At 57.0% G+C, this 21,085-nt stretch overlaps 1 protein-coding gene and 21 non-coding genes across 22 annotated transcripts; 13 read left to right on the top strand and 9 right to left on the bottom strand.

The window, feature by feature from the left end:
• Window positions 1-11: 11 nt before the first annotated feature.
• On the bottom strand, window positions 12-93 carry TRNAS-GCU. Its single transcript has one exon. It is a non-coding gene; the product is annotated as a tRNA-Ser (tRNA).
• A 219-nt stretch (window positions 94-312) lies between these two features.
• Window positions 313-385, bottom strand: TRNAM-CAU. Its single transcript has one exon. It is a non-coding gene; the product is annotated as a tRNA-Met (tRNA).
• Window positions 386-519: 134 nt separating this feature from the next.
• On the top strand, window positions 520-601 carry TRNAS-GCU. The gene has a single exon. It is a non-coding gene; the product is annotated as a tRNA-Ser (tRNA).
• Window positions 602-2,062: 1,461 nt separating this feature from the next.
• On the bottom strand, window positions 2,063-2,134 carry TRNAP-AGG. The gene has a single exon. It is a non-coding gene; the product is annotated as a tRNA-Pro (tRNA).
• A 323-nt stretch (window positions 2,135-2,457) lies between these two features.
• TRNAS-CGA lies at window positions 2,458-2,539 on the top strand. The gene has a single exon. It is a non-coding gene; the product is annotated as a tRNA-Ser (tRNA).
• A 742-nt stretch (window positions 2,540-3,281) lies between these two features.
• TRNAS-AGA lies at window positions 3,282-3,353 on the bottom strand. The gene has a single exon. It is a non-coding gene; the product is annotated as a tRNA-Ser (tRNA).
• A 597-nt stretch (window positions 3,354-3,950) lies between these two features.
• On the top strand, window positions 3,951-4,022 carry TRNAP-AGG. Its single transcript has one exon. It is a non-coding gene; the product is annotated as a tRNA-Pro (tRNA).
• A 618-nt stretch (window positions 4,023-4,640) lies between these two features.
• TRNAP-CGG lies at window positions 4,641-4,712 on the bottom strand. The gene has a single exon. It is a non-coding gene; the product is annotated as a tRNA-Pro (tRNA).
• Window positions 4,713-5,830: 1,118 nt separating this feature from the next.
• Window positions 5,831-5,902, top strand: TRNAA-CGC. Its single transcript has one exon. It is a non-coding gene; the product is annotated as a tRNA-Ala (tRNA).
• A 518-nt stretch (window positions 5,903-6,420) lies between these two features.
• On the bottom strand, window positions 6,421-6,503 carry TRNAS-UGA. The gene has a single exon. It is a non-coding gene; the product is annotated as a tRNA-Ser (tRNA).
• Window positions 6,504-6,740: 237 nt separating this feature from the next.
• TRNAA-UGC lies at window positions 6,741-6,812 on the bottom strand. Its single transcript has one exon. It is a non-coding gene; the product is annotated as a tRNA-Ala (tRNA).
• A 454-nt stretch (window positions 6,813-7,266) lies between these two features.
• Window positions 7,267-7,338, top strand: TRNAA-UGC. Its single transcript has one exon. It is a non-coding gene; the product is annotated as a tRNA-Ala (tRNA).
• A 604-nt stretch (window positions 7,339-7,942) lies between these two features.
• Window positions 7,943-8,024, bottom strand: TRNAS-CGA. Its single transcript has one exon. It is a non-coding gene; the product is annotated as a tRNA-Ser (tRNA).
• A 310-nt stretch (window positions 8,025-8,334) lies between these two features.
• Window positions 8,335-8,406, top strand: TRNAP-AGG. The gene has a single exon. It is a non-coding gene; the product is annotated as a tRNA-Pro (tRNA).
• Window positions 8,407-8,733: 327 nt separating this feature from the next.
• On the top strand, window positions 8,734-8,805 carry TRNAA-UGC. Its single transcript has one exon. It is a non-coding gene; the product is annotated as a tRNA-Ala (tRNA).
• Window positions 8,806-9,412: 607 nt separating this feature from the next.
• On the top strand, window positions 9,413-9,486 carry TRNAT-AGU. Its single transcript has one exon. It is a non-coding gene; the product is annotated as a tRNA-Thr (tRNA).
• Window positions 9,487-10,097: 611 nt separating this feature from the next.
• Window positions 10,098-10,179, top strand: TRNAS-GCU. Its single transcript has one exon. It is a non-coding gene; the product is annotated as a tRNA-Ser (tRNA).
• Window positions 10,180-14,228: 4,049 nt separating this feature from the next.
• Window positions 14,229-15,718, top strand: LOC116446802 (beta-keratin-related protein-like). Its single transcript, XM_032115192.1, has 2 exons — window positions 14,229-14,333; window positions 14,979-15,718. Exon 2 carries the CDS (start codon window positions 14,999-15,001, stop codon window positions 15,284-15,286), a length of 288 nt encoding a protein of 95 aa, XP_031971083.1. The 5' UTR covers window positions 14,229-14,333; window positions 14,979-14,998; the 3' UTR covers window positions 15,287-15,718.
• A 3,819-nt stretch (window positions 15,719-19,537) lies between these two features.
• Window positions 19,538-19,609, top strand: TRNAA-UGC. The gene has a single exon. It is a non-coding gene; the product is annotated as a tRNA-Ala (tRNA).
• Window positions 19,610-20,050: 441 nt separating this feature from the next.
• Window positions 20,051-20,122, top strand: TRNAA-CGC. The gene has a single exon. It is a non-coding gene; the product is annotated as a tRNA-Ala (tRNA).
• A 292-nt stretch (window positions 20,123-20,414) lies between these two features.
• TRNAP-AGG lies at window positions 20,415-20,486 on the bottom strand. Its single transcript has one exon. It is a non-coding gene; the product is annotated as a tRNA-Pro (tRNA).
• Window positions 20,487-20,611: 125 nt separating this feature from the next.
• Window positions 20,612-20,693, top strand: TRNAS-CGA. The gene has a single exon. It is a non-coding gene; the product is annotated as a tRNA-Ser (tRNA).
• The last annotated feature ends 392 nt before the right edge of the window (window positions 20,694-21,085 follow it).

The raw sequence follows: 21,085 nt of genomic DNA on the forward strand, positions 1-21,085 counted from the left end.
CAGCAAAATCTCGACGAGGGTGGGATTCGAACCCACGCGTGCAGAGCACAATGGATTAGCAGTCCATCGCCTTAACCACTCGGCCACCTCGTCCCGCCGCGCACGGCTCGCGCCTCCGCCCGCCCCGCGCCCGTAGGAACATCCGCCCGCCCCGCGCCTCCGCCCGCCCCGCGCCCGTGAGGGTCCCGCCCCGTGGGAACCGCCCGCCGCGGGGGCCGGACGAAGGCTCCCGTAGTGTCCGGGCCGGTCGCACCGCGGAGCCGCCTCGCGCGGCCGCAAAAAAAAAAAAAAAACCAAGAAACCCCAAAATACTGCCCTCTCTGAGGCTCGAACTCAGGACCTTCAGATTATGAGACTGACGCGCTGCCTACTGCGCTAAGAGGGCGTTGCGACGCCGCTTTCACGTTGGGCCTCCAGTGCGCGAACCGGCGACAGGACCGGGACGGGCCGCGGGGCAGGGCGGGAAGGGGCTGCGGCGGCCGCCTCAGGCCGGCAGGGGGCGACACGGCCCCGCGGCGGGACGAGGTGGCCGAGTGGTTAAGGCGATGGACTGCTAATCCATTGTGCTCTGCACGCGTGGGTTCGAATCCCACCCTCGTCGGGATTTTGCTGCCGCGCGGAGAGGACTGGGGACTTTTAGGCTGGGCTCGGATTCCTGCGGCACACGGGGACTCGGCGGGAGCGGGAGGGGAAATGGCACCAGCAAGTGCCTGGTCTACCCTGCAATCTGCATCCTCCCCAGGGTCAAAAGTCACCGGTGCCCTGCAGATTTTGGGAAAGGGATGGCAGGAAAAATTGACGTAGTTCCTAAAGGGCCAGCCAAGCTCCTTATGTGGAGGCGCTGGAAGTCTCTTATCCAAGACTCGTGGAAAAGAAAGCACTCAGAAATCCTTACAAGAGCGATTACTGCCAATAGTGGCTGTTGAGCAGCCAGGCGATAATCTTCCGAAAGGTGGGTGCAACAGGGAGCAAACTGGGACAAAGGAGGTCTAAAACCATGGATGGATACCCTGGATACTGTGGGGAGTGTGGGCACAGAAGGCATAGGTGGGTTTTTCCCATCAGAATTGTCGGTGATTATGCCTGTTCGTTGTAACTGGAAAAAAAAAAAAACCAACAAAGAAAGGGCAAAAAAGGCAAAGCGCAAATCTCATCCTGCATGTGGTGGGAGCCCAGAGGGGCAGAGGAGAGTGCCCTGGTCCCACACCACCCCAAGCCCCCACTGGCCCCGGGATGCTGGGTGGCTCTGGGTGACCTACCTGGAAAGGGATCCAAACAGCTCCCTTCTCCCCACCCAGCGGGCATTTGCCCTCTCCTGTGGCTCATCCTGACCATTGGACAGGTCTGGGCACTCCTGGGAAGGTACCTGAGACGCTGCCAGGTCCCTCCAGCCAGCCCTGCCAGGTGTAGGAGCCTGGAGGGTGGGCTGTGGGCAGGGCAGCCATGCCGAGGGGAACAGATCCTGCTGCTGCTTGTGAGGCTTGCAGGTGCCACAGGGCAGGGACAGGAGTGGCTCCTGGGTGGGAGAGATGCCCTGGTCACTGCTGTGTCCAGCGGGGGACCCTGGGGACACTGAAATAAGCTTTCAGTAAAAGTGTGCATCCAAATTGCTCTGAGTCAGCACCATCATTGTGAAGGGCAAAAAGGGGCAGTGGGAAACCCCCAGCAGTGCCCCCAACTTGGGGCAGGGAGGTAAAACAGCCTCCCAGACCCAGGCACCACTGGAAGTCGAATCCAGGATCTCCTGTTTAGTAGACAGGCACTTTGGCCAGCTGAACCATGGTGCTCACCGGCCCCACTGCCACGGGTGTCCCACGGCCAGAGACACGGGCCTTCCCAGCCCATCCCCATCCCGCTGCCACCTCAAAAATAGGATCACTCTGAGGACCAATGGGTTGGGACTCCAGGGACAGGACACAGCCCCGTGTGACGCTCTGTGTGCCACGCTAAGCTCAAAGCCCCGGCCCTGCAGGTGTCCCTGAGGGGTAAAAGTCGATGGCCGGGTCCCGTCGGGCTCCGCACCGGCCAGGCGGGAGCAGGGTGGGGATGCCCAAAAAAAGAAGGGCTCGTCCGGGATTTGAACCCGGGACCTCTCGCACCCTAAGCGAGAATCATACCCCTAGACCAACGAGCCGGGGTGCGCTACCCCTCCCGCGCCCCGCCCTCGCCCGGCCCGGCCCGGCCCGGCCGCTGCGCGGACGCCGCTGCCCGGGAACCCCGGCCCGGGGCCGCTCCCTGCGCACCGCCCGCGCCCGCAGCCCCGCCGGGACACAGCGGGGGCAGAGCGCTGCGCGCATGCCCCGCACACCCCGCACACTGCCCCGCACACTGCCCCGCACACTGCCCCGCACACTGCCCCGCACACCCCGCACACTGCCCCGCACCCCGCACCGCTGCCCGCCACAGCGCGGCGCCGCCCGCACCGGGGCACGGCTGTCCCCCGATGGCGGGGCCGGGGCTGTGATGGCCGAGGGGTGAAGGCGTTGGACTCGAAATCCAATAGGGGTTCCCTGCGCAGGTTCGAATCCTGCTCACAGCGATGGGTTTTGCCCAACGCCCAGATTCACACGCTGGGGCTCCCAGGAGGATGTCTTAATGGGAGCGTCATGAACAGCCAGAGCACCCACAGCACAGCCTCACCCTCGGGAGCAGGGACTTCGATAACCCTGGGATTCTTCAGGTTTTGCAGACCTGGAAGAGGTGAGGAAAAAGATACTGAGGGCAGTGGGGTGGGGACGTGGAACATTTCCCCAGGATGCTGAGTGGATTCCCCCTCATCGCCCTGTCCCACATCCCTGGGGTAGCAGTGCATCCCGGCTCATTAGTCTGAGTGTGTGATTCTTGTTTAGAGTGCAAGAGGTCCTGGATTCAACTCCTGGATGAATCTGCCTATTTGGCACCCACTAACCTCCTCCTTCTGAGCTGCTCCCCCCAGCATCGATGTTCACATCAAGAGACACCCTGAGCCTTGTGGAGAAGGAAGAAAAAGGCCTCCTATGCGCTGCAGCATCCAGACAGGGTAGAGAAAAAGCCATGAGATTTTTACACAGCCTTGGGATGCCAGGACGCAGTCCCAGGCCTTTCCTGGGGAACTCTGGCAGCCCTGTATCCAGCAGGGAGGGGACTGAGAAGGAAAAAGGACGTAAGAATGCTGGGGGTTGATCTGAGCTACACCTTCCTCCTCCAGCAGCACCTTGCTGCCAGTCCATCCTTCCCACAGGGATTTACCCAGCCAGGAAGGGTCACCCTCAGCGCTGGAGATGGTGGGTGGCCAAAAGCAAGTGCTCATCTGGGAGTTGAACCCAGGACCTCTTGCACTCTCAGCAAGAATCATACCCCTAGACCAACGAGCCGGGGTGCAGCCCCTCTGCCCCCCACTCTGCACCTCCCAGACCCTGTTGGGGGCTCAGGGGCAGCCAGGGCTCTATGTGGCCTTGCACACTCTGAGAGCAGGGAGGTGTCTCTTGCTGTGGCCACGAGGTGCCAGATCCAGCATGTCCCACTTCCAGCGCCTCTTTCCTCCACAAAAAGCCCCTCGGCGGCCTTTGCAGCAGGTGGAATGGCCGGTGCTTTTTCTGCCGCCTTTCGGTGTGGGGCATCCCGCGAAGCCGATCTCCTGCGGGATCGCCTGTGAGCTGTGTTTGTCCTCGGTGGGAGCGAATGGCCGTGTCTGTGTGTCAGGGGCTGTCGGTGCCCTTTGGTGTTGGTGCGCATGGGATGTGGGCGGGAGAGAGGGGAGCGCAGCGATCAGCGTGGGAAGTGTGAGTGGGTGCGGTGTGTGCGGTGTGGAAGGGCTGTAAAGCGTTGTGTGGGTGCGTGTGTGCGCGGTGTCCCTGCGCAGGCAGGGCCCGTGTGGCAGCGTGTGCCTGGAGCGCCGTTTTGCTGGGAAGCGCGGAAGTGTCCGGGGTGTCCCGGGCCAGAGGGGGGGTGCAGGGCAAGTTGTGCACGCCGGCTCGTTGGTCTAGGGGTATGATTCTCGCTTAGGGTGCGAGAGGTCCCGGGTTCAACTCCCGGACGAGCCCTTCTTTTTGGGCACCCAGAGCCCTCCTGCCCCCCGGCTGGTCCTCCCAGCACAGGTGGTCACCCCAAGAGACACCGTGGGGAAGGGACACTGGGTGCCACCACAGCGTGCAGCACGTGGGCAGGGAGGGAAATCTCTGCGGGCATTTCCTCACTGCCTGCCTTGGGATGCCAGGAGGCAATCCCAGGTTAGACGCAGCCGCAGGCAGCCCAGGGATTTTTTGGAGGGATCTGGGTGTCTCTGGAGGCCCCGCATCCATCAGGGAGGGGTCTTGGAGAGGCAAAAGGACGTGGAGATGCTGGGGGTTGATCCCAGGGCCTCTTGCATGCAAAGCAAGCGCTCTCTCACTGAACTACGCTCTCCCACTGAACTACATCGCCATGTGCAAGAGCAAGAGAGGCTTGGCCAAGTCCCCTCGCCCCCACCGCCAACCCCACTCTGCCCCCAGGGCTCCAAACCTGGCTGTCACAGGCTGGACTGCACCCTCCCAGGTGCTGGTTTAGGGATGTGCCCACCCAAATCACTGTGCCCATCCCTTCTCTGCAAGAGCCACAGCTGCCCTCTCACCACCCTGGCCCTGGTCCCACTACATCCCAAGGCACGTGGGTGCCCAAAACAAGGGCTCGTCCGGGAGTTGAACCCGGGACCTCTCGCACCCGAAGCGAGAATCATACCCCTAGACCAACGAGCCAGGTGGTATGTGAGGGCAGGAAACCCTTTTTTCACTTTCAGTACTCACAGAATTGGCTGGGTTGAGACAGGACCTGTGGCAGCTCCATTTTTCTTTGATGGATGGTCACAGTTGAGAGGTCGCCCTCGTTCTTCCCTGGCTGTGGGAGTGTCACCTGGGCATTTGTAGCAGGGTGCTCTGCCTGGAAAGGGGGAAACAACTCAGACAAAGCCCTATTTCCAGGCTAAATGAAGAAAAAGGGGTCACACTGCTTTTGGCTTTGAATAAAGCTGAAACCAGCATGACTCATCAATCCCAAATTTAAACATCTTGATAGTGAGATGTAGATATAGTAGATCTGGTAAAATACCTGGATAAAGGAACAAACAAGCAATATTACTGATAACTTTACGAAAGCTGTTGAGCTGGCACAGCTGGCCTGGACATATCTGACTCACAGGCCATCCTTTTATACTATAAAAACCCAGTCCCAAATTTTAATGGCAGGGTTTTCTGACAGATCCTTTCTTGAAGTGTATTTGTGGAGATTCTCCCCTGGAGTGGGGACACTCCTCAAGGTCACTCCTTAAGGCTGAGCCAAAGAGATTTTGTCCCCAGTCATTGGTCTGGGTGAGAAACATCAAGCTCTACTTAATAATTGGTTTTGGTAGCTTTCATACATTTGCTTTAATATAATTGCTTCAATATTGCTTCATAGTGCACTATATTGTAATAATTGTTATAGCGCCTATATTGTGTAGCAAGTAATTCTGATTAAGATCTTTTTTGCCTAATCATCATAATAAACCATATATATTTATATATCTGCTTTATTTTTAATCCTGCATGATAAAGCTGTATAAAGCTTCTACTACACCTATATAATATTTTAGAGATAAACCACTGACAAAGTCTGGGGCTAAGATTGGAGCCAGCCACACCCAGGCTCCTCTCTGAAAAGTTTAGAAAGCCAGGGGTTCCTCTCTGCACCTCATGATTCAGTGGGAGTTTCTAAACTTTATCTGAAGCTCCCACTCTACCCAGCACAGCATGGCTATGGGTGCACCTGCCTGGTTTTAAAATGGGGCCACGAGGAGCAGGGGGGTCAGCAAAACCCCCCTGTGTGGGGAGCACAGGCAGGGGATGTAGCTCAGCGGAAGAGCGCTTGCTTCGCATGTAAGAGGCCCTGGGTTCAACCCCCAGCATCTCCACATTTTTTTCCCTCCTCAAACCCACCTCCTCCACAGGCCAGTGATGATAAACTCGCATCTACCTCTGGAAGGGGTCCCCAAAGGAGGGGGATGCACCATGGCAAAGCTTCCCCCTGAGGCTGCAGTGGCAGCATGGCCCCCCACTCAGCTGTCCCCAGCTGCCCTGACAGCTCCTTCCCCACCCGGGAGGGGACCAGCCCTGGCCATGGCTGTGCCCACGGGCACTGGGAAACATCTTGCTCCTGGCAGTGATGGGACCATCCCAGCCCAGGGGCTGCCCAGCTGGGGAGGCTGCCTGTGCCCTCTTTGCCAGGCAGTGCCACCACATCCATGCCCTGACACGACAGAGGCCATGCCTGGCCACAGGTGCCCAAAAGGAGGGGTCATCCAGAAGCCGAGCCCAGAGTCCACAAACCCACCAGTGCCCAGCACAAAAGCACTGCCCTTTCCTGCTCCCCAGGATCAAAATCCCAAGGGAAGGGGCACCCCAACCCCATCCAGCTGCGGATAAAACCCATCGCTGTGAGCAGGATTCGAACCTGCGCAGGGAATCCCCTATTGGATTTCAAGTCCAACGCCTTCACCCCTCGGCCATCACAGCCTGGTGAGGGGGGTTGGGGACACCCCACTTTGGCTTGGGCTATGCCATCCCCCACCCTGGTGCGGGGCTCTGCTCAGCCCTAGTACCCACACCTGGAGGGCTGGGAAAAGGGAACATACAGGGATATTTACTGACAGCTGGAAAAAATTCAGGTGCCTTGGCCACGAGACAGGCAGCACGGGGAAGCATCCTCCAGCAATGCCCACGGATACAGCAGCTCTCAGAGGGAAAAAGACATGGAGATGCTGGGGGTTGATCCCAGGGCCTCTTGCATGCAAAGCAAGCGCTCTCCCGCTGAGCTACATCCCCTGTGCAAGGGAGGGAGAGGGGCTGGCTGAGTCCCCTCACCCCTGGGGCACACACTGCCAGCCTTGGGGGTTCATCCTGCCCGCCCAGTCAGGAACGGGCACCCAGCCCTCTCTGCCAAGCCCTGGTTATGCCACAGTCCCATGTGCCAGCCAGAGAAAGTGGGTGCCCAAAAGGTGGGCTCATCCAGGAGATGAATCCAGGACCTCTCATACCTTAAGTGAGAATCATGCCCCAGACCTGTGCCCCACAATTTTGGGAGTTGAGGAGGGTGGCTGATGTTGCCTTTTGCCCCTGGCACAGCCTGGAACAGGTAAATCCATCTTATGGTGCCTAGGATATGGGGCTGGCATTTGGAGGTGTCCATAGTGCATAACTTCCCTAGATCCAGTGGCCAGAGGGGCAGGTGGACCATAGGGACAGCAGGGACTCCTGGGCACCATCCTGTCCTTGCACAGGGGATGTAGCTCAGCGGGAGAGCGCTTGCTTTGCATGCAAGAGGCCCTGGGATCAACCCCCAGCATCTCCATGTCCTTTTGCCTCTCCAGACCCCTCCCTGATGGATGCGGGGCACCAGAGCCCGGCAGTCCTCCTGAAAAGCGCTGGTGCTGCCTGCAGTCATGGCTGGCCCAGGAGTGGGGGACAGCAGTGGTGCACAGTGGGTGCCCACACCCCATGCCACTACCCTGAGCTGCCCCACTCATCCTGCCCAGCCCCAAGCTGCAGTAACTGGAGGGGAACAAGGGGAAGACCCCAAAGGGCTCTGTACCTCCAGAGAAAAACAAGACAGGCTCTGCCCAAAGGGACGATTCCTCTGGGAGTTGGATCCAGGTCTCCTCACACCTGCAGGTGGAAACGCCCTCCAAACCTGCATTGTTGGGCCCCTTCGCCCCACTGCCCTGGGCTTGGCGTGGGTCCCAGCTGGCCTATTGGTAAAAGGAAACAGCCCCACCACTGACACCTGGGGTGCCTATCCCCGTGCTCCCCATACTCTCGGCCGGGACGATTTCCCCTGGCCCCAGAGTCAGGAGTCCATGGCTCCCTGCACTACGATGCTGCATTTTCCCTGGGGAAGGTAAGATGGGCGTGAACACCACAAGGGGTCAACACCCATCCAGGCAGGCAAAACCCATCGCTGTGAGCAGGATTCGAACCTGCGCAGGGAACCCCTATTGGATTTCGAGTCCAACGCCTTCACCCCTCGGCCATCACAGCCCCGGCCCCGCCATCGGGGGACAGCCGTGCCCCGGTGCGGGCGGCGCCGCGCTGTGGCGGGCAGCGGTGCGGGGTGCGGGTGTGCGGGGCAGTGTGCGGGGCAGTGTGCGGGGCAGTGTGCGGGGCAGTGTGCGGGGTGTGCGGGGCATGCGCGCAGCGCTCTGCCCCCGCTGTGTCCCGGCGGGGCTGCGGGCGCGGGCGGTGCGCAGGGAGCGGCCCCGGGCCGGGGTTCCCGGGCAGCGGCGTCCGCGCAGCGGCCGGGCCGGGCCGGGCCGGGCGAGGGCGGGGCGCGGGAGGGGTAGCGCACCCCGGCTCGTTGGTCTAGGGGTATGATTCTCGCTTAGGGTGCGAGAGGTCCCGGGTTCAACTCCCGGACGAGCCCTTCTTTTTGGGCACACCCGCTGCTGACCGCGGCACACCTCAGCACACTGCAAACATGGCCGCACATTCCCACTCCCCGCCTCCGCCCCGGCCTGCAGAGCAGCCGGCCCACACAGCCATGGCACAGCTACGCTCGGCCCCTGACGCGGCCTCTGCCCCACAGTTATTCCCCCTGTTCCAACCCCCTCGCCAGCCCAGTGACACCTGAGGGACCCCCAGCGCCTGCAAAGACCTGAACCCCCTTTCCCCAGCTTGGGCGCCAGGGGAAGGCAGCAGAGACAGGCACTTCCTCGGAGTGAGGAGAACGCCAAGGCAGAGGCTGTGTCAGGGGGATGTAGCTCAGCGGGAGAGCGCTTGCTTTGCATGCAAGAGGCCCTGGGATCAACCCCCAGCATCTCCATATCCTTTTGCCTCTCCAAGACCCCTCCCTGATGGATGCGGGGCCGCCAGAGACACCCAGATCCCTCCAAAAAATCCCTGGGCTGCCTGTGGCTGCATCTGACCTGGGATTGCCTCCTGGCATCCCAAGGCAGGCAGTGAGGAAATGCCCGCAGAGATTTCCCTCCCTGCCCACGTGCTGCACGCTGTGGTGGCACCCAGTGTCCCTTCCCCCCGGGGCTCACAGTGTCTCTTGTGGTGACCATTGTCTTTGGGTGACCATTGGTGCTGGTGGGAAGTAGCCAGAGAGGGAGATGAGACTGAGGCTGTCACCTCAGGACACTGTAGGGTGGCAGCTGGCACAGCTCTGCCAGGGCAAGGGGAGGGGGCAGCATGTCCCTGTAGGGCCTGGGCACCCCCAAACCCAGCTGGTGTTGCTTGCAGGATGTGTTGGGCTCCCTGTGCCAGGGGCTCGAGTCAGCACTGGCACTGGTTCCCCAGCAGCAAGAAGAGATGGGCTTTGGAGCTGGGGAACCCCAAACCTGAGGCAGCAGTGTGGGACATGGGGGGAGAGTGGTGGGCAGAGGGTCAGGTGTTTTCAGGAGCACTCAGTGCCAGCAGGGCCAGTGGGCACCATGGCTCAGCTGGTCAAAGCGCCTGTCTAGTAAACAGGAGATCCTGGGTTCGACTCCCAGTGGTGCCTCAGCCTGGGGGGCTATTTTTCCTCCCTGCCCCAAGTTGGGGGCACTGCTGGGGGTCTTTGTCCTGCTCTGAGCACTGTCAGTCCCCAGTGCTCTGACCCCGGCGACTCTACTCTGGGGCTGAAATGTTTCCTTTTGCTTCTCCCTTCACTCCTCACAGCGGAGAGATGGCCCAAACTGTTCCCAGAAACCAGAGAATTTGGGAAATACCAGATACATTAGATGCTGTCTGGACCCCCACCACCTTCCTTCCCTATTGCTTTGCACAACTGGTGCCAAATCATGTAGGAAAACCCTCTGGACACAGGTTGGGTGTGGGTGAGTAATGGAGATGCCTGGTGCATGCATTTTCATGGCAACAATAAATGCCACATTGCCCTTTGCCGCCCCATGAACACAGAAGGGAACAGGGAGAGAGGCAAATGAGTCACAAATGCTTGCTTGTCTCCCTGCCCTGCTGTGACAGGGGCTGCCAGGGCTCTGCCTGCCCAGCCTTGCTCACCAAAGGACACCCTGAAGAACCAGCTCCAGTTTTGCTATCTGTGAGAAAAAAAAAAAATCAAAAAAAAATCTGCTAAAAAAAATTCTGCTAAAAAAGGGGGCTGCCACAGGGGACGAGGTGGCCGAGTGGTTAAGGCGATGGACTGCTAATCCATTGTGCTCTGCACGCGTGGGTTCGAATCCCACCCTCGTCGGGTCCCCAGGGACCCCTCTCCCAAAGTAAATCTTTTGGCGCAGCCTGCCCAGTATCCTCCTGCTCTCTGTGTTTTGCTCTGCTGTGTCAAACACACATCGCATCTGCCTCTGGACTGCTGCTCCCACGGGATGAACCTGCTCCTGGTGGCTCAGGGACTGGTGTGGCCCTTCTGTGCAATGCCCCACGGGAGCAGGGTGCTGTCACCGTCCCCTTCCCTGTCCCCCAAGCTCACCTGCCAGCCTCTCTCCTGCCATCCCATTGCCTCTTCTCCAGAAGCACTGAACTGTAGGCAAGAAGGTCAGCATTGGGCATCCCTGGGCATCCCCAGAAATGCCAATGGGAGCCAAAAAGCTGTCCTGGACATCTCTGCCGTGTCCCAGAGGTGCTTGTTCTGAGGATGGCAGAGCTGCTGTGCAATGGCAGCTCCCTCCCTCCCTCCTGTGCCTGCAGGAGTGCTCACAGTGGAGATTCCTGGAGATAGGAGAGCGTGACCTATGGCAAGATGAAGAGGAAAGATGTGAAAATGCCTCTGAAATCTCAGTGGTCTTGCAGAGAGGGAAGCCTTGCATTTGGCAGTGCTTCCAGGCACCTGGGGAAAGGCATAGTGCCAGCCTTGCCAGTGCCTTCCCTTCTCCCCTCTACTCCTCTCCACTAATGAGGATGTGGCCAAGCAATGCCACAGCTTCAAGGCAAGGTGAGGATGCTCAGGCTTGGCTGCCCACACCTTTTTGACCTTCCCTGTGGCTACATTTCCTTCCCATGCCTTGGGGAGATGTCCCTGGGGACCAGTGAGGAGCTGCTTCCCTCCATCAGCTTCTCCCGAGCCAGAAACCATGATCAGGCTGTGGGGAAACACTGGCCCCATCCCATTCCACTGCCATGAGATCCTGTGGTGCTGGGCCAGATCTGCCACCCCAGATAAGGGAGATGTCCCTGCCTGGACAGCCAGGCACCCTGCAAGGGATGTGTGGGAGATTTCCTGGGAAAAATGCGTGGCTTTAGGCCCAGCCCTGGAGAGAGATCAACCTGCAGCTGGAGATGGTGAAATGGGCCAGGGTGGTAGGTTCAGGGGTGTGGCAGTGCATGGTAGGGGGATTGCTGTCATGGGATGGGACCTGGGACTTGCAGGGCACAGGCAGCCAGGAGAGGAGCCCCACGGATTCCCTCGGGACACCATTCAACCCTGCCCTGGCACTCACATGTCCCTGTCCTGGTGAGCAGTGACGAGTCCTCCTGAAGGGAATGTGCCAGCATTGCTGGTCCTGTGGGGCATCAGCCCACCCAGGGACGCAGCAATTACAAGGATCCCATGGCACTGTGGAACTGGATCATCTGCAGCCCCAGGACAGCGCCTGGCAGCTGGAGCCTGGCTCTCCACAGTGGCACCGGCTGGGCTCCGCTCCCTGGGCTGGGCTGCACACGGTGGCCCTGGAGCACCCTGAGTCTGCCCCAACAAGGACACAGGCAGCCAGGATGCTCCGTGCCTGGGTCTGGCTGCATCAGGATTCTGCCTCCTGGCACTGGGGTGTCGCACTCATCCATCAGCCATCTGGGAGTGGTCCCTGACTGTCCTGCTGCCGGGAGGCAAGCCCTGGGTGAGTGCCCTGCATGCAGACTTTCCTTGGAGATAGGATGCTGTAGGTCTGTTGCTGCTCCAAGATGTGCCCTTGCCTTTGGCTTTCAGGAGAAATTTTAGGACAGGGACAAGCTCCTGCCTTCCAGCCAGTCCAGACACATCCAGCCCTTGGATTGTTGGAAATCAAAATGCAAAGTGGGGAAATTGGAGTTGCAAAGTGCTGCTGGGGCTGGTGATAGGAAGGGAGACACATGGGTTATTGATCCTGGGCCATGTTTTTGTGTCCTTACCTGCAGGAAGAGGCAGGGCTGAAGTGGCCACACATCCTGGATCCGTGCAGAAGTTAAGAAAGTGGGACCGACATGTTTGGTTTGGTGAAATTTTCTCAGGTTTGAGGTTCCTCCAGAAAAAGTTACATCTCAAGCAGAAAGTGCTCATTCCCTGAAATGAATAGGGATTGGAAAATTCAGTCTTTGTTTATCTCCCGAATTTCTGCCCTTTCCCCTTTGGTTTTCCTTTTTAAAAATACATTCATTACACAAACCTGATTATTTTAATATCCTGACGTGCCTTTTGTTTCCCCTGCTGTCTTTTCCAGGAAAAGGACTTGTTTCAGTCCACAGATCTGCTCACATTCCCCCCCTGAATGCCCCATTGCGTTTATCCCAAGCATCAATGCATCCATGGATGTTATTCTGGGACATGATGGTCCAATGTGAGCAGAACCTCAAGTACTTTAACTGGATTTCAAAACTGAAACACACAGTGAGGCTGCAGTTCAGAAGATCCCACCCTGTGCCTGAAAGCCTGGAAGGGAGTCGCCCAAGAGACTCCCTGAGATCATGGGAGTGCACAGAGAAACAAAAAAAACCACAAAAAAGCCCCAAACAAACAAACCCCAAACTACCCCCACCAACAACAAACAGAGAGATGGTAACTGATTAGTGAATGGAAAGAAAACCTGGCTGGTAGAAGAAGGGTTTAATTCTCAGGCTGTGGGTCCAAGGTGCACTTGTGGCATCAATTTATTATTCAAGAGTGGTGCAAAAAGCAGCACTTAGTAAAGCTTAAACTAAAACCTCATCTTTTCCTGCTCTCCAAGTCACCATTTAGGGGATTATGAATGATGAACCCACAGCCTCCTGCCTTACTCCAGAAGCTGCCAGGCTGCTTCTCCCTGAAGCCTGTGTCCTCTGCTGCACCTTAGAAAACCTGATTTCCTTTTCCCCCTTCCCGAATGATGTTAAAAAATAGCTGGGTTTTACCCCAGAACCCTGGAAAAGCTTTTTTGCCCTGACAGGCAGGGCAGGGAGGAGTCACTAGGGACCATTCAGTGTGATCCACTGTGGCCAAGTCATCCCAAGAACTCAAATGACCCCCCAAAACCCCACAGGCACGTCTTTAACAGGACGCTGGCAGCCCCATACACGCATAGTATGTGTGTCCCGGTACTGCCAGGGTTTATTCCAGGGCAGGAGATATATGTGCCGTCAGCTGGGCTCTGCTGGGGTGAAATGAAAAGCCTTTTTCAAACTTTCCTTGCCCCTAGAGCTCATGATGGCTCATCATGGTGCTGCTTGGCTCCACATCAGCAACCCCCTCTCCCCACTGTGTGGGTGATTCACGTTTAAGTGCAGGTTGGGATGTTTGGGATGTTTAGTAGCTAACAGGCTTCCAGCAGAGCAATCCGGTGTCACACCGCAGCCTGTAATTACTGTAATTAACCCTGTCTTGACGATGTCACTCCATCACGAGGAAAGACACCTGTGACCTTCTGGCTCACTGCTACTACCCTATCCAAAGAGCGGGATGGAAGGGTTTTGGAAATCAGCTCCATTCAGAAAATCAGCCACTTTAGATGTGTGTCACCTGTGGGGGTGGACTTCAGAGCCCATGATCACTTTGCTTTTAAAATCTGAAGTGCCTTCCAAGCAGGACTCATATTCCAGGTGTGAGGAATAACAACAAAAAAAAAAAAAAAAAAAAAGAAAAGGAAAATCCTCTAAGTGCATCCAAACCCATAACAAATTGCTCATGCTGGGCTAGGTCTGGTCCCTGTGTCCACATCGCTCATAGCCAGCACCCTCACCCCTGCAGCCCCTCAGCTTTCCTGCCACCCATGAGACTCCTGGCACCAGATTTAACTACAAATGGATGTTCCTTACATTCAGTTTACATCCCTGGTCTCACCTCAGGTGCACCAGGGAGCTGAATTGGTTGTACTGAGAGGAAGGTGGGGATGTGTCTGCCCTAAATTCTGCTGAAACACTCTCCTGCCTGGTGGCATAAAGACCTAAAATGTCCCTTGGCCTTAGGAAGGAAGGTAATTAATGCCTGTAGCCCGAATCATTTCAATCTTACTCAGTATTACATGGAAACAAAACATGAGAGATGAAAGAGGGAACTGTTTAATCAGTCGGGGGAGCTTTCCAGGAGAAAACTGCTGGTTGTTGGGGAGTTTCAGGCGGAAGGCACGCACCCGCTCCCCCAGGGGGCTGGGCCACCCTATAAAACTGTAGGGACAGTGCCTGGCCCCACGACCTGCTCCAGCTGCCACTGCTGCCACCTCCAACTGGGTAAGTTGAGACAGACTCCATCCCCTTCCCCACGCCTCCCTCCTCCCTTCCAGCCACAGAGGACATTGGGGAAGGGTGTACCTCTGTCCTAATACAAGGAGTGCAAGGGGTTCCAGGATGCAGGGCTTACAGGGTCTGCAACCACATAAACAGTTGCATTCTTCATGATTTTCCTTGCTGAAGGAGAAAAACCAATTAGAACAGGACGTGCCTGGGTTGCATGGATTGATGTACCCCTGTTTATGGAAGGGCATCAGAGGTCCCTTATATATTGGGATGGGATGGCTCAGCTCATGTTGTGCTGATTTAAGTGGGTTTTGCTTCAACCACATGCATCTTGTGAGCACCTTGCTTGCCAAAGGCTTCCCGTCAGCCCGGAGCAGGAGTGGGTCTGCTTTCTGCTCCCAGCACCTGGTGCCTCCAGCTTTCCCAGACCAACCTGCAGCTGAAACAAATTCCCCTCACTCTCCCGAGTGGTTTATGGGGCAAGGAAGGGGGGAAACCTTCCTTTGCTGTTCCTAAACCATCCAGACTCACCCTCTAGCTCGCTCTCCCATGCTTCTTATTATGGGAGGTGCTACGTGAGGGCTCAGCAGGGACAGACAGACCTCTGCCTTGCCTTTACATCCCGACTCTGGCTTTCAGGTGCACATCCTCGCCGAGCCATGTCCTGCTACGACCTGTGCCTGCCCTCCTCCTGCGGTCCCCGGCCCCTGGCCACCAGCTGCAACCAGCCCTGCTTCCGCCGCTGCAGGGACTCCACCACCTTCATCCAGCCACCCACGGTCGTGGTCACGCTGCCCGGGCCCATCCTCAGCTCCTTCCCGCAGAACACCACGGTGGGCTCCACGGCGTCGGCGGCAGTCGGGAGCTACCTGCGCTGCTGCGGCATCCCCGTGGGCTCCCGGGGGCTGGGCAAGGCGGGACTGCTGTGCTTGGGCACTGGGCTGTAGGGTGTCCCTGGCCAGGGCTCTTCCTCCTGCCTGTGCCAGTGGTGTGGTCGGGAAGGACAAGCAAAGCACAGGACCAAGACTGGGGAAGAGGACTAAGGAGATGCCCCTGGGTTTCCCAGCAGTTCCCCCAGGAGGACGGGAGCCATGTGAGCTCGTCACTCCAGACCGTGCCTCTGTACACCTTTCTCTCACTAACTCTTTATATTTCCATGTTCTACATGGCATTTGCTGCTGGCTGGGCAATAAATGCTTCTAGCAGGCTGTAGATGGCAGATAATAGTAATGGGGTGGTGGGGCGAGGGGACACCTTGTAGGGACCAGCTTGTCCCAAAGTGGGGTTTATCCATTTCTTTATTGAGCGCTGGAAACGCACTTGTACTCTCAACTGGTTCACTCTCCTTCTCATTAAAGACTTGCTACATCATAACCTGAGTCTTCTGGTGTTCCTTGTTCATGAATCTGGAGGGGTGACCTCCTCTGGAGGCACTTTGTTGCTGCTGGGGAAGTCTGGTTTTTGTATGACATGGGGGTTTCTGCTGCCCAGCTCTTCCCTGTGCTGACAGGAGTGTGTGGTTTGCTGGGGCCAGCCCGAAGGCAACTTTCTCATCCTGGAAACCTCTCCTGCTGCCCCACAGCAAGCACCTGCTCAGGGAGGAATTCCTGCTGGAGCAGACTTTATTGCTTGTTCCCTCAAGGAGCTAGGAACACGAAGGTTTGACATTCCAAAATGGCATTTACCCTGCATTTTGCAGCGATTTTTGGAGGGGGGTTGAGCTAAGGAGGGTGGACCCAGAGTCAGGGAAGAAAGAAGTGGGATTCTTGGGAGATGGGGTCCTTTGGATGGGCATCCTATGCCTAGCTCACCCAGTGTTTAACGGGTGACAGTGAAGAGCAAAAAAGAAGAGCCAGTAATTGTTTTATGGATAGGGGACACAGGAGTCTCTGGAGGATGTCACTAATTGAGTAAAGCCTCTTTTTAAGATGCCATGGATCATCAGGCAGAACCTTTTCAGCTGATGGAAGGAGGAATAGGAGTATTTGCATAAAGCTTGTGAGTGTTTATAATGAGGGATTATGCAGAGCTTGAAAGCCTATTGGTCATCAAAAGTCTTTGACCAAGCTCAACTGGTTTTATTGCCCAGGAGACCTTTGTAGAGGTGCTCCTAATTTGGAGAAAATTTACATGGCAATTGCTCAGCAGCCAGTGCACCAGAAGAAGGGAGGTGTGCTTCTTCCAAGGACTGCTCAGAATTTTTATCCCAGCTCTGGAAACTGTCTGCAGAGACAGGATGCAAAATTTTGAATAAAAAATGACAAAAAACTTTGGAATTCCAGCAAAATTTTTGTTGGGAAGCTGTAGGTCTCTGGGCCTTGTGCAGCTGCCTTCCTCAAGCCTGCTCCACAGAACAGTCCACGAGGGAGCAGGGGGAAAGAATAATGACATTTTTTTGTAGCTTTGCACTGAATGACTCCACTGGTGAGGTTATACAGATTTTAATCTGTTTTTTTTCTGAAAGTCCAGTGTCTCTGAAAATCTACACAGGTTCTTGATTTGGCTTGAAAATTGTGATGCCTTAGTGCAGTCAGTCAGGGAAATGAGGACCTTGGTGCATTTCAGGGCTCCCTGTCCTGAGGGACTGGGGACTCTGTCTCCCATAGGAGCCTTGACTCCAGCTGGGAGCCATGCCTCCTTGGCTCCCAGCTCAAGAGCAGTCCTGAATTCACATTTCGCCCACAAGCCAGCCCTTGCCCTGGGCAGGACCCCCCAGACCTGCTGATCAGGCCCTAAATACAAGTTTCTGTAGAGGCAGCACAGCCAAAGTCTCCAGTGAGAAACAGGGAGCTACATAACAAGACTGGGATGAAAAAAAAAAAAAAAAGCTCAGCAGGTGGAAGCACATGGAGGGAAATAGCTGGGTCCTGGGATTTGGTCCCAGTATTGCCTACTTACAGCTTTCAAAAGCAGCAGCAGCATTTCTGAGAAGAGCCTGGTGTATAGCCCTGATGCCACCCTCTGGCCATGCCTGTTGAGGTTCACGTCTCCTGCCCGCCTCCCATCTTCCCTCAGCTGCTTCATGACCTTGGAGGAAAACTTCTCCCTGTGGTCACTCAGTATCCTCAGGCTCCTGAAGGACGGGTACCTTCCCACCCTGGGGATAGATGACGTGGGAAGGAGAGGGGAAGTCATGGTTCGAGGAGAAACAAGCACAGAGAGCTGTGATGGAAAAGGGGAGATTGCTGTGAACAGCAAGTGGGACCATTTGGAATGGAGACTTTGTCTGGGGAGGGTTAGGTTTGATTAGGAAAATGTTCTTCCCCCAGAGGGTGGTCAGGCACTGAACAGGCTCCCCAGGGAATGGGCACAGCCCCGAGGCTGCCAGAGCTCCAGAAGCGTTTGGATAACGCTCTCAGGCACAGGGTGGGATTGGTGGGGTGTCCTGTGCAGAGCCAGGACTTGGACTTTGATGATCCTTACAGGTCCCTTCGAATTCAGGATATTCTATGATTCTATGGAAGCCTCAGGCAGCATGGTGCTGGTGATAGGGCGGGAAGGATTGGTGGGCCAACAGAGCACATCACTCTTCAGCTTTTCTGCACATCCAGGTGAGAAGACAAAAATTGTGGTGTGTCACAGCAGTGGGAGAGGATGAAGAGACAGATCCACCACCTGTGACTTTACTGGGTTGCAAAAGGTGTATCCCAGACCAGCACTGGGGCACTGGGCTGAGGGCAACGCTGGGAGGGTGAGCTGCATCAATCAGGCAGCATCCCTCATCCTCCTCCCTGGGACAAGGACTGCTGGCCAGAGCACTTTGGGACACACCTGGAGCCACCAGGTGAGAGACAGAGCCCCTGGAGCTGGGAGCCTGCAAGCAAGGCAGGCAGAGAGATGGGACTTGTGCAGCCAGTCCCTGGATGTGTTCAAGGCCAGGATGGATGGAGCTTGCAGCAGCCTTCCAGATTGAGGAAGGGGAGAGAAAGTGGTTGCATGGCCAGGACAAGAGGGAGGGGAGGACAACACTGAGGATATCCCACCCCAGCCACTCATGGATCGAGCACAGGGCAGGGGCTCAGGGTGCCCCCCCTGCCACGCTTGGGGAGCCAGACAGGCATTGGCTCTGCCAAGGGCTCCGGTTCTTCCCCAGGGCTGGAGATCCCATAAACCAGGAAAATAACAGGCTGCCCACATGTGTGAGTCACGGGGGAAGAAGCAGGCAAATCAAAAGGCACTGGCAAGCCAGTCTGGCCCTCCTGGTGCTCCCTGTGGGAATGGGGCTCACAAGAGTTGCATCCCGCAGCCCTGTTGGCTCCACCACCACTGTGTCACCCCGAGCCCACATCATCATCAGACATCGCTCCTGGCTGTCCTACACCCTCCTCTGCTCCAAGCTTTTGCTGTGGAGGGCAGCCCTGAGGGAGAGACTGGGATGAGCGCAATGAAAGCGGAGCCCAGATCCCAACGGTTTGCAGGGTTCTGGGTGGGAATCTGAGTTTTAAACACAATAATTGTTTGATTAAACATTTCAGGGCTGTTAATTCACAGAGAGAGGTGTCTGCACACTTCCCAAAGAGGAGAAGGGTGATGTGGTTACTGCTGTGTGGGGTAGCTGCTGTCAGCGCTGCATACATGGGGTTGAAGGAGCTGCGTATCTGTGGGGGGTTATGAGACCTGGAAATCATGGGGTGCAGTGTTTCCCTTGCCTGCTCCCCTCCACTCCTCTGTGATATGAAGGACTGTGGCTGCACCATCCTCCCAGTTCCCCTCAGTCAGCTCAGGGGGTTTGGATGGAGGGAATCTCTGCTCTGGTACAGCCATGTGTTACAATTAGCATTAGAGGCTGGCTGCTGTCTCCAAATCACCTCTTTGCACTGTTGTCCCTGTGTGAAGGGGGGTCCCCACCAGCTGGGGCTCCTGCAGCAGATCATCTTGCCACCCCAGCACAGCTACAGGCAGCCCCACTCTGAGGACCTGTGTCCTGAAAAATTCCTCATGTCCTGCCCTGGAGCTGTGCCCTCATGGCACCCATAGGAGCCCCAGCACCAGCACCCTGCTGACCCTCATGGGAGCTGGGAAAAAAGAATTTGCTGGTAACCCAGCACTCACAGTTCCTGTCCCTTATCTCAAAGCCACACTGGGATCTATGGGGCTGTAACATGGATTGGAACAGGGCGGTTCCCACATCCTGGCTTGGCAAATTCCTGCAGGCAGGATGGAGCCTCAAGGGGCGGCTGCCAAGTGCCACTGGAGCAGGGGATGTAGCTCAGCGGAAGAGCGCTTGCTTTGCATGCAAGAGGCCCTGGGATCAACCCCCAGCATCTCCATGTGTTTTTTTGCTTCCCCAGGCTCCTCCCTGATGGATGCAGGGCTGCCAGAGTCCCCTCAAAAGGCCCTGGGGTTTCCTCCAGATTGTTGGTGTAGGGATAGATGTCTCACTTTTGGGTGTGGGAGATCCTGAGTTCAACTCCTGGATAAACCCGCCTTTGGATACAACCCCTCCTTTTTGGGGGCAAATCCTCCTTTGGGTAAAGCCCCGGCTTTGGAGACAACCCTTTTGGGACAGCTCCTCCTTTGGGGACTGCACCCCTGCTGTTCTCTGCAGACCAAGTGCGGGACAATCAGCCCTTGCATCCCCCAGCTCCTTGCAAACAGCATCCTGTGGGGTGGCCGTAGTGCCTCTAATTCAGCTAACATTATTTCTGGCAAATAAAGACGACCCCTGCAGTGCCAAGAGGCTGTGCCCTCCCGAAATTTCCTCATCGGCAGGGGATGTAGCTCAGTGGGAGAGCGCTTGCTTCGCATGTAAGAGGCCCTGGGTTCAATCCCCAGCATCTCCAGTAGTTTTGTGATTTTTCCCCACTTCCTCCACGAGGCGGCGATGATAAACTCCTTTTACATCAGGCCTTCCCAAAAGGAGATTCCCTGCACCATGGCTGTGCCGCCCACACGCGGCCGCGATGGCAGCACGGACCCCACACTGCTGTCCCCCACTGCCCCGATAGCCCCTTCCGCACCCAGGAGGGGACCAATCCCGACCATGGCTGGGCCATGTCGGCCACCCGTGCCCTCTGCACAAGGCAGCGTCGCCCCACGCGTGCCCGGAATCCAGAGACGAGTGCCCAAAAAGAAGGGCTCGTCCGGGAGTTGAACCCGGGACCTCTCGCACCCTAAGCGAGAATCATACCCCTAGACCAACGAGCCGGGGTGCACGTATTGTCCCGCACCCCCCCTCTGGCCCGGGACATCCCGGACACTTTCCCGCTTCCCGGGAAAACGCGGCGCGGTCCGGCCCGGGGCACGGCTGCCCCCCCACCGTGGGACTCAGGGCTGTGATGGCCGAGGGGTGAAGGCGTTGGACTCGAAATCCAATAGGGGTTCCCTGCGCAGGTTCGAATCCTGCTCACAGCGATGGGTTTTACCCAACGCCCGGATACACATGCTGGGGGTGCTGGGGTGTCCTGCCTGCGGGTCCCGGGAGGAGCTGATATGGAAAGGTCATTGGCAGCCAGGGAAACGTCGCTTCTCCCTCGGGAGCACCTCAATGCCCCAGGCAGGGACTGTGATGCCCCCGGGGGATTCTCCCGGTTTTGCAGACCTGGAAGAGGTGAGGAAAAAGATACTGAGGGCAGTGGCGTGGGGACGTGGAACCGTTTCCCGGCTTGCTGAGTGGATTCCCTCTCATCGCCCTGTCCCACATCCCTGGGGGAGCAGTGCACCCCAGGCTCATTGGTCCAGCTCTCAGAAGAGGTTTTGGGCACCACCAACCCTCCTTCCCACTTGCTCCTCCCAGCACCCATGTT

This window comes from Corvus moneduloides, chromosome 7 (assembly GCF_009650955.1).
Source record: "Corvus moneduloides isolate bCorMon1 chromosome 7, bCorMon1.pri, whole genome shotgun sequence".
NCBI classification, from domain to species: domain Eukaryota; kingdom Metazoa; phylum Chordata; class Aves; order Passeriformes; family Corvidae; genus Corvus; species Corvus moneduloides.

Coding starts and splice junctions, on each gene's coding strand:
- LOC116446802 (XM_032115192.1), top strand. CDS start 14,999: ATGTCCTGCTACGACCTGTGCCTGCCCTCCTCCTGCGGTCCCCGGCCC.